General features: G+C 36.8%; 1 protein-coding gene across 1 annotated transcript; it reads right to left on the bottom strand.

Annotated features, from left to right (window-relative positions):
• Positions 1-244: 244 nt before the first annotated feature.
• Positions 245-4462, bottom strand: LOC118739942 (phospholipid phosphatase 1). Its single transcript, XM_036471442.1, has 2 exons — positions 4223-4462; positions 245-2950 (listed from the first exon to the last, which is right to left on the bottom strand). Exon 2 carries the CDS (start codon positions 2371-2373, stop codon positions 1315-1317), a length of 1059 nt encoding a protein of 352 aa, XP_036327335.1. The 5' UTR covers positions 2374-2950; positions 4223-4462; the 3' UTR covers positions 245-1314.
• Between the last annotated feature and the right edge of the window lie 7096 nt (positions 4463-11558).

The raw sequence follows: 11558 nt of genomic DNA, 5'->3' as shown, positions 1-11558 counted from the left end.
ACAAAGCTATGCTTTTCTTTTGTTTTATTTTCGTTGCCGTTGAACGCTGACGCTGTTTTTCTGACTTTTTTCTTCGCTGCTACTTAAACTGATATCGTTGTTGTTATTGCTGCTGTTACTATTGTTTCTTATTGCTTTTTGTTTTTTTTGTAATTTTCTTAATTTTTTATTTTGTTTTTGTGCAGTAAGTAGCTGCTGCTGTTTTTTTCCTAGTTGCTGTTTTGGTTGTTGCACCACAGCTCAGCCAAAGGGGAACAAACTCCAACAGCGCCAGCACACTCCCATTTATACACATATTTACATATGTATTTACATATGCATATATGTACATATATTTTTTAGTAGATATATGCTCCTTATAGAAATATACATACATATGTACGTATTTCCAAGCTCGGTTGCTGGTGACTCACTCACACGTCAACTCGCGCCTGCTGTTGTTGCCTTCGTACGCGGCATGCAACTTCAGAGCAAAGGCACGCGGCGGCCGCTGTCGCTACTGGCTACTTGCTCTGGCGCTGTCACGCTGGCTAATGTTGCCATATCGAGCCGAACCTACTTAAATACACATGCACATACATGTGTGCTTGAAACACAGCGGACGCCACTGCAGCTGAGAAAATTGCAATGCCTTTTTGGTGCTTTCAGATTTGGCCACTTTTTGTTGCACAATAATAGATAGTCAATGGTGAATTTTTTGGCCTTTTTACTTAAAAAAACACTTTTTTCGGCTGGATGGTTGGTTGGCTGCTTGGCCCGTAATTATGTACGGTTATTGAAGGCTGCTTAGCTTTTGTTGCAAATATCATATGTGCTTTAGTGTTACTCGCATGCAGACTTCATTTACGTCAGCGAACATGGGCGTAGTGTAGGGGGGTTCAAGGGGGTCGCAGAGTCACTTTTGAAAAATATCAATATTTTGCTGCTCAGCCTACGTATACATGTTTAAAAGCCTCTTTTTTGTAGGAAGGGGTCCGGACCCTCTCATGATTCTCAATTTTTGTTTTTTCAATTATCGTTGGCGCATTTTCCAATAGAAAGCCGCTCTTTTACACCACCTTAGGTTTAAAAACTCTCAGAATTCCACTCTCACTTTAACCACGCTTCTGCTCCCTCATCGTTTTTTTTTTTGCAAATTTAGCCGCGTGCAAAAAGGGGGCGTTTATCTTCGTCACTCTTATCACAATGCTTGCCGACATGTGATGTGTTTACAGATTTGTTCCGCCATCAATTTCGCAGTTTCGCTTCTCCTTCCTCATTCCCGCGTGCCACAATGCACGCTCCCTCCACCACGGCGCTGCGCATTGTTTGCAATTACGTTGGCAAAACAACCGCCTGCAGTTTCCATTCACAGTCGCCGCCACCGCCACCGCCGCCGCCGCCTATGCTGCCGCGCTCCATTAAATGCTCCTTCACTTGTTCGTGCAACTGTTGTTTTTCGTGCTTCTCGTGCTCCTCGTGCGCTGTTGCCAGCAATTGTTGCTGCTGTAAGTTGGTAACACTGCCACTAGCCGCCACTAATAGCATGCGACTGCGCGCATCATGCGGCGTCAGGTGTTGATGTGATGACGCGAGTGGTTGGTGGTGCGCATGCGGGCGCTGTTGATGGTTTGTCACCTTGTACTGCTGCTGCTGCGCTTGATGTTTCTTATGCTTCTGTGTCGTACACGCTTCCGTAAAGTTCGCACGCAGCATGCGCCCTACATAGACCGCTGTCAAGACGGCGTACACTAGTCCCAACAATGCGCCTGCCAGCACGTCCGACCAGTGATGCCAGTAGTCGCGTACGCGGCTCAGCGCGATATAACAGCCGACCAACAGCAACAGGAACTGCAGTATGTGACGTAGCACGCGCGTAGTGCCACGACCATGCCACACCGCGTGCAAATAGAAACATAGCAGCAACATGGAGTAGAAGGCGAGCGAAGAGTGTGCGCTCGGGAAGGACACGTGCAGTTCGCGCAGCTGACGCGCGCTCAAATTGCGATTGGAGCAATAGTAGTGTTCAACGTAGACGCCGCCGCCCACTAGCTGCTGGTAGGCACTCTCGCAGGAGCTGCCGTCGGCCAAGCGCGGCTGGCAGGCGGTGTAGAAGTGCGGACGCAGGCGGCCCACCACATTTTTGCCCAATTCTGTGGTCAGATAGGTGGCGATGAAACCGTAACTGAAGGTCGCCAAACTGCGCGCCAGGTTGGTGATGTACTTGCGCAATCGAAAACACTTGCAGATGCGCATTATTTCAACGACGCTGATGAAGAGCATGGGAAGGAGTAGCGTGTAGATCAGCAGCATGGGTATGGTGATCGTGCACTCGCGATAGGGATAGCGCAGCGAGAGATCGGCGCAGAAGAAGCCGCGTTGGAAGGCGCGCATGTTAGCGAGGGTGAGCGAGGGTGAGCGAGGGTGTGCGGTAGTGGATGGAAAGTGAGTGTCGCAATTCACGACGTTTAGTTGCGAAGGGATTGCGTAGTGATCGGGGGCGTACGCGTTGCAGCGCCTAGAATTTGTACCACAAATGTGAGCAGCTTTTTGAGGTACAGCGATGAGCTTTCTGACAACGCAGATTTCTTGCGGATATTTCTTTTCACTTCACTAGTTCTGGCACAGGGGTTTTCAAAATCTCTTCGATATGTTTATTCACTTCTTAAGTTTTTCTTATTTGTCTGTGTGTGTTTATCTGTTGCTGACAGTTACCCTTTGTGCAAATTTCTTTGGCGATAAGTGTCTTTATATTGCAAAAACTTTTTTTAATACTGAATTGTTTTTTACTTTTTCTTCCGGCTTTCTACATTTCTTCTCACAGCAGCCGCACCTTTCGGTTTATTGTTATTTTAGAGTCGATGATTAGGCGATTTTTTCCGCTGTGCAGTCTCTTGGGTAGATCGCCACGGTTGATAAGCAAATTGCGCGTTTTCGTTTTGTATGAATTTTGGTTTCAGCAATAAACCAGCTGGAAATTATTAATGAGACGATTAATAATTTTGTTTTTAATGATATTAAATTCTTTAATATTTTGTCTTTAATTTATGCATGTATGTATGTGCAGTTTGAATTCTTGAAAGCACAATTAGAAATAAAAATGTGGTAGCTTTGAAACCGGATATAATCGTAGGCCTTGCGTACAACAAAAACTAACCAATGACTGCTTAATTGCTTCGAGTGGACATTGAAAACTGAGCAATGCACTTGTACTATCTGATTTTTAGTCCACCTTCTACCTATTGAAATATTTTTATCCAACTTGCAAAGGCGAAAAAATTTATCTACAATGTACTTGGAATCTACATACTTTTTATGGTAAACTTTATATGCTCAGTTTTTAATGAACCAAAAATTCACCACACTAAAAATGTATGTCCAATTTACAAATTTCCGTAAATAATGTCCATTTATTGAATAAAAAGTAGCACACCCAACCCAGTTTTATAATACCAATAATAAATGTCCAATTTTCAAGTTAACAAAGAGTTGTGTTCAGCTATCAATAAGTCAAAATCTATGTTAAGTCTTTAGGTGGACAAAGAAATATGTCCAGTTCTATGAAGACCAAAAATTTATGACCAGTTATTGAATGATGAATCATTGATTGCGAGTGGTGAAATCGTCAAAAACTCATGTCCCGTTTTTAAATGGCCATAAGTTTTATGTTATTTTAACGCATATTCTTTTTAACCCATCACTTAATGTCAATTTTTAAATGAACAAAATTTTTAAACAATAAAAACTGTATACCCATTTTTAAATAATAAAAAATTTCAAGAACATTTCCTTTCAAGAACTCGTAAATTTTAATTAGTTAAATGAAAGAAATCTTGTACAACTACAAAAAATTTTTTGGGTTTTTATATTAGTTAAATTTGGATTTAATTTAATTTAAATTAAATAATTCTTGTATTATTTGAATAGATTTCACAATACCGAATTAAATTTTTTTTTGGGATTCAATCGTTTTCAAAAAAAAAAAAAAAAAATTTTTTTTTTAATTTTAAAGTCTCGATTCTTCGGTTTTCTTAGCAATGATTTAACTTAAGTTTTTTAATTCAAAAAATAATATACATACATACATATATTCACAAATATTACTGTGTTAAAAATTATATTATTTTTTTATAGTTTTTTCGTTCATTATATGCAAAACTTTAAAAAATTTTTTCGCAATAAATACTAAACTTTTTAACACACGCACAAAAATAATTTTAGCATTTATTTGCAAGCCACTCACTTTCTTTTATAACAAAACATATCCTCTAGATTATCCTCTTCACTCACTTCCTCATTAGCTGCTACAATGTCATTCGCAAATTTTTCCGGCAACGCGCTTCAACCTTTGACCGCTCTGATACTATTTGTTTTGTCTCATTGAGTTTCATCAATTATACTATTTCTTATTGTTGTCATTAGTTGATATTTATGTATTATTATTATTTTTTCGCACGCCAAAATGATCATCACACGCGCACGTTCACGCTCAGCAACTGACTGCTGTTTGTCAAAGCGTTTCGCTGGCGATCTAGCCATGGACTAGAGCAGCAACGGACAGCGCAGCGTGTCGACTCAACTCCACACCAGCGTCGGCGCGACAGCGACTTTAACGCCACAGTAGCTGACAGCGCGGCGTCTTAAATGTGGTTAGTCGCACAGCGGCGTGCCGCGTCGCAAGCTGCCTGCACACACCTAAAACAAAAACACACAGCAAAAATGCTGTCAATGGCTGGCGTGAAAATGAATAGCAAAAGTGTACAAAAAAAAAACAAAACAGAACCGCAACTTTGTATTAATATCAAAATAAACCAAGCGCTTTGAAAACTTATTACTCTTAGTGTTTTTGTTAGTTTTGTAACTTTTTTTTTCATATATGTATAATCAGTTTACTTTCCTTTCACTTTGCTCTCAGCTGAGGAACGCCCAACAAGAACTTTTGTACTGTTGTTATTAAATTTCAAATCGCTGTCGCGTAAGCCGATATTCTTATCAAAAAGCAGCGACTGCTAGCTAATCGCGACTGCGCCTCCGGCTGCGCTGAACATAGCTAAGGCGATGGTGGAATCAGTAGCGTCGACGCTCGTGCACGGCTCTCAAATCAACGTACATATGTATGTATGCAATTGTATTTTATTTATTGATATTTATGCATGTAGATTTGTTTATTTGTCACACAGTGTGCGTGTTGATAACGTACACCGCCGAGTACTTAATCATCGGAACTTTCAGCCGCAGTCGTAAGCGATATTGGCGCGCACACCTCAACTGAATTAACTAAGAGTCGTGAGAAATGCGTTGTTGCGCAGTCTAGTGGGTGGGCCAAGATGCGCACCTTTTTTTCCTGTGCCATTTAAAAAAAGCAACGTTATAATAATAATGCGAGTAAGTGAAGCATACGCCAGTAATGAGAAGACACCAACTAAGTAGTTGACAGTGTAGACGAAAAGTGGTTGGATAGGAGAGGATGAGAGAACAATTTCTCACTCAGAATTTCCTGATTGTACGCGCCGACTTTCGTTCTTTTGGAATTCGCAAGCAGCTTATAGAATCCCTAGTAGGAAAGAGAAAGCTCAGAAACGGTTTATCATCAAATCGACATAAAAATGTGAATTATCTGTGGTTGTTTGATGATTAGCGGTGGGCAAATATGAAAAAATCGATGACGCAATTATTCATTTAAAATATACGGAGCAAAGGACTACATTGACTATTGATTGGGCATGTTTACATAACATAACATTTTAAAATTTTCTTTTACAAATGGATATTTTTCGAAGCATAGTTTGAAATTATTTAAGTTATTTAGTATTGTCCGACACTGTATATAGATATGATTCTAGTACCTATGTATTCTTAATGTGATCTCATTTTTTGTTTATGTAAGAAATTAATTTTTAAACTGTACATACATATGTATATGTATGTTTTTTACGTTTCTGGGCCGTTATCTTATCCATTAACGATTTAACTATACTTTAAAATAGGTAAGTTGGCGGCCCTTAATATGCTTTATGTGTTACACAACAAGTTTATTTGTTGAATAAAATATTAATTCTTTCCAGAGTTCATTGTTTTTCTATATCATTACTTATAGAAAATGTTTGCGTGTATACTTATATATTTATATGTAGGTAAAAAAATTTAGCTACCATTTTTAGCCACAACGATGATTTTTAGCTCCATTTTAGCCCTTTTTTAGCCTGAATTTAGCTACCGCTAAAAATTTTTCGCGGCAACACTGAAGACCAGCGACAACATCGAAAAAATTATTTTTTTTTATGGAAACATTACCTTGTTTTAAATGAAACCTTTACGTGGAAAACGATTACTTAGGTACACTTGCAGAACATCCACAGTTAAATATATAGATAGAGAGTTAAGTAGCTCAGAGTTAAATTGTTATATTCCTAAACCAGACAATGTCTTGCAGCATTGAAAACTTGCACAGAGTTAAGTAACCCGAGGGATTTCTAAATTCAATAAGCACCACTCTCTCTTTTTTTTACATTTGTTTACATTTCTTATTGCATTTTGAATATAGAATTTCAACTTACATACACAAAATAAATTTTTTTTCATATAACAAATAAGTGTTTTCTTATGAAATTCAGTTTTATTAACTTCTATAAATGAACCTGCAATGGAGCAGCATATTTCCTGTTCACTCTCACATAAAGAACGCAATATTTTCTCCGGTTTCAGGGCAACAAAAAGCAAGAGTTCCCATATAAGAGGGCACACTTTTTTTGTTTTTTTGAGAAAAGGAAACGCTATTAATTTCTTAAATTACATATTTTTTAAAAATGTGTCACACAGATATCAACCAAGGAATGAATATAATATATTTATTTTATAACAAAAATATAAAAAGAAATTGAATTTCGATAGGACCTAGTTCCGTTACCACTTTTTTGAGAATCGAAACCAGTTCAAATTAGCGGTTCTCCTTGAAACCGGACCCGGCAGAAATGGTTTTTTAAATCATTAACAAGCAGTTATAGTTATTTCCGGATCTGATTTTTTAGTCTGTGAAGCTGCTATAAAGTTCGATGTGGATATTGTGAGGAATGAGCTATTATTTAGATATTTAGTAAAATAAAATCCAATAACGGAAAGGGTCGTTTATTATTTAAATGTTATATTTCCGTTTACTGTAAAAATAAACGATTAACAGAGTTTTATTGTGTTGTTTTATTTTTTGCAAAATATTGAATGGCAGAGACTATCTAATACACGTATGATTACCTAGCAATACGCACATATAATATTGCCCTTTTAAAATATTAACGACAAAGAAAGCCGATAGCTATTAATTAACTGCAATTAAGTCGTTCATAGCGATTACAGTTAAAAGTGAACTTTGCTAATTTCTCTACCCTTCGAACTATTGTACTACATGCAAATTTGCATAAAACTAGTAGATATAAGAACAATAGGGCGGGTTAATTTGTACGGGAGATTTTTTCGACTATGTGCGTATAGCACAGATAGATTCTACGTGTAATTCGTAGCAAATTTTCCGAAGAAGCTATTGGTAAAAAATCCATTTAGAGTTCGTCAAATTCGTTTGGCATTTTGCAGTAGGAAAAAAAATTAACCGCCCTAATGAATATACCACAATATAAGCATTTACTCGTACATTCATAAGTTCATTGCCTAACGCTAATACACATTTAGTATTTGCGCCCAATTTAATCATTCTAGATATTACAATAACTTTTTCATATGCAAATCGCATACATCAGGTATTCAAAACGGTTCATCAAAACAATAGCATAAATTAGAATTGTATTACATATTTTCCAATTAAAATTAAAACAAACGAAATGCATACCACTTTTGTGGTAAGCCATGAAAAATCATAGAGAGACAAATATGTGTCAAATTGTTGCATGCGAGTACTTGTGTAGACATGTGGCTGCTTAGGCATGAGCGCATGCGTATCGATACATTTTAAATTTATAGATTTACAAAAATTCACATTGATTCCACACCTGTTTGAAATATTTATGGGATTCAACATATCAGAGCTTTATGGGTAGATGAAATAAGTAGTCATAAAAATCACACATGAATGCGGCATCGCAATTCTTTCCATGTGCTAAAGAATTGTTTACAAAATATCAGGGCAAAACCAGGCGAAACGAAACATTTTTCCACATTTTTTCTTTATAAAAAAAAATTAAACATAAAATAGCATTATGCCGAAACTGGTGTTTTCCAAATGGGATTTAACAAGACATGACGGAAGTTCGTTCCAAAGCACACCCTTCACCTTGGCACCTATCTTGGCATATGACAAAACCAAAGATTATTATAAGTCCTCAGTGATCTGAAGCCTTAAGGTGGGTATTGAGGTTCAGGCTAACTGCTTTTCAGCACGGGTTCCATCTTTGATCGAACTTATGCATCTCTTGTCATTCCTAGTTTGATTTTTGCCGCTAACATCGAGCCTAATATATCTTTGGAGTATGAGTTCAGCTTTTTCCAGCCGGAGCCTTTAAAGAAAATACTTAGCAACTTTCAAAGTAGGGCATTCAAGTTAGCGAAAAAGGGTTTCCTAAAGAGATGCTTTCGAATAAAAAGTGGCATCCGCTTTTAAGTGCGTGGTCTTTAATCAGCTTTAAGGAGTAGATAGTCTTAGCTGAAAGCTACTGCATACTGTGTAAAAGAGTGCAATAAGTTCATTTTAGACTAAGCTAATCGATATAATGTTACTCTAATATAAGCGCTAGGGCTCCGCAACATTCGTAACAACAAAATAGCATATGAACCAGTAGGAAAGATATAGACCCTTCGTTGAATACGTCCCTCTACCCATACGTTTCATCAAGAATGGTATCAACCAGTACTGAGTAAACCAGGCTAACTGGTGGTAGAAGATCTGCGATCCTGCAGGATCTACAAGTGGCTATTGTCATCTTTCTGTGCTAAAACCGCATTAGCCATAACAGACTACGATGGGCAGACGCGTAGGCCTATGAGAGTTTACAGAATGCGTCTGGACTCCTTTGTAGCTGTGCAGAATTGGGTATAATTATATTAAGTGTTTTTGAGCAAACCTTACTTCGATAACCTAACAGAACTGGGGTAATTCTGAGGTGCTTAGGTCCTCAAGCTCAATGGATCCATCGGTCGCCTTTAACCAGGGGTTTTGGCAATAGAACTACGTATTTTACTGCTTCGAAAAATAAACATTTTTTATATTTGGTTACTTTTCAAGCTGATATTTTCTAGGATGAGGGCCATTACAATTTTTACTAAATTCCCTATATATTTTTTTTTGCCATGTTACTTCCATTCAGTCAGAAAATATGCTTCATTAACCACACACAGCAGGTGTATGTGCATTTCGAAGTGTAACTCAGTGTTTCTGGGCTTTGAGTTAATTGTATTTGCATTAACTGCACCTTGATTAACGCAAATGGAAAAAAAAAATTAATATTGCTTCCCAAGCATATCGCCGTATCGACAACGAAACGGCTGACTGTAAAAATACACGTGTTTTAACAAAGTACGTGACGATAACGCTGGCTAAGGAAATTGTGGAAAAGCTGTGACGTTAAACTACTTAACTGCGCATGAATTTTTAAGCAAATAACGTCAATAAATGCCAATGCAAAAAAGCAATGAACTAATTCAAGTTCATAAGTGAGAAAATTTAAATTTGTGCAGATATAAAAAATTAAAACTTTAGCGGAATAATCTAACAGTGTCGTCACAAAGTCAGGTATTTTGTCACTGACGAATACTGTTATCTGCCAGTGTAAATGCATTTACATATGTACTTTTTAAAAACAAACATATGTATTTTAGCGCGGTGCATTAGAATTAACCGCAGCACGCGCCATCAGCGCGGCATGTAAACGTACATATATGTATATGTATGTATTTGAGGGTGGTCCACAAAAAAGTAAAGTTGGAATTTTTCATGCTCTCAGCCGCTAGGATTGTTCTATATCGAAAAAATTATACCCCTATTTTTATTTTGAAATAAAAAAATACTTAGAGGTAGCTCAAAGCGCTCAAAGTTTGCCGTGTATTTTGTATAGGGGGAAAAAAAAGTTTTCACGGGAATAGTATAGAATTTTAGAAAATCAATATTTTGCGATCGGAAAACTTTGTTTCATTTCAGGAGATTTCCGATACAAATACCCATTGGTTTATATAACCAGTTTCTATTGCTGGCTATTTTTTATAGGAACCCTAAACACCTCAAAATATGCCATGGAGGGCCATAAGAAATTGCTATTTAGAATTAAAAAATGGTATAATAAACAATTGGGTATTATTATTGGCAGTCTCCAGAATCCTATACCATTTCTACGAACACTTGTTTTTCCCCATACAAAATAAATATTTCAAAATAAATACAGAGGTATAATTTTTTGTGAGTATAGAACAATCCTAGGGGGTGACAGCATTAAAATTCCGACTTTACTTTTTCCTATGCATTTTTGGACCACCCTAATGTACATACATGTATCTATAGCAGAGCTGTGTAATGATTGAATCAATTGAGTGTGCATTCTCATTTTTTTCGTTTCAAAAATGTGATTGTTTGATTTAAAAAATTTAACAACCACTCTTGAGATTGGTTACAAATTGTAAACACAAAATATGTAGTGTGTTATGGAATGGTTGACACCCATTCACATAGAGAATGTGAATGCAAAAAAAAACTCAATCATGTATGATTGGACGTTTATGGGAATGCAATCTGTCATTATCATTCAGTACTAATACTATTTGTTGTATCAGGGTTGAAATTTTTGTACTCAAAATGTGAAACCAGAAGATTGCCATCTCCCTTAAAATAAGTAAACAAATAAATATTTGGTGCTAAAATATTTTTCTAAGTGTTTGGCCGAACTTCTGCTCAAACTTGAGGCATGAGTTCTGATTTTATAAGAAGAGTTTTCAAGGCAGAAATATACTCGAAGGTTTGCCATTGCGTGCCGAAGGACGACTGCTATTTTGGGCTATGATCTGACCAGGTATTTAACCATGGTCCTATGGAGTGGAAGTACGCACATGTAATCACTCTGCTACGGCGGCCGCCGTAAGTACATGCTATACAAATCGTCGTTTAAAGTACAAAACCGCGTATCAAGAAAATGCAAAACCGCGTAATTGCATAAATTATTTTCTAGAGAGTAAAGTCACCCATATTTCAAAATGGTTATCTTTTTTATAAAGCAAACGTATTCTGGCTAGTATATTTCAGGACGAATGGATAAGAATTGAGCCAAGAGTTTTTGTGAGCAAATCCAATTTTTGGCAGCCAATGTCAGTCACACGGTTTTGAAGAATGACGATAGGCGGTTTTGTACTTTAAACGACGATATATATGTACACATATTAGATTATTTATTCTCAAAATGCATGAAAACTATAGTATGCTTGCAAACAATTAATAACATTTTGTGATAAACAGTTTTACAAATGTATTTGCACTTCAAATTTGTATTTTAATAAAGTATTAATTAAATAAATTATTATTGTAAATTATTATTTTAATAAATAGATATAAAGATATTTATACTTGGCAACTCTTGGACTTTTCTTTATTTGTA

This window comes from Rhagoletis pomonella, unplaced genomic scaffold (assembly GCF_013731165.1).
Source record: "Rhagoletis pomonella isolate Grant_MI unplaced genomic scaffold, Rhpom_1.0 Rhpom_scaffold_00005, whole genome shotgun sequence".
Taxonomy (NCBI): Eukaryota; Metazoa; Arthropoda; class Insecta; order Diptera; family Tephritidae; genus Rhagoletis; species Rhagoletis pomonella.
The sequence above is the reverse complement of the archived record's forward strand: the minus strand, read 5'-3'. Positions and strand labels throughout refer to the sequence as shown.

Excerpts from the sequence above, each read along its gene's own strand:
- LOC118739942 (XM_036471442.1), bottom strand. The coding sequence starts at position 2,373 with ATGCGCGCCTTCCAACGCGGCTTCTTCTGCGCCGATCTCTCGCTGCGC.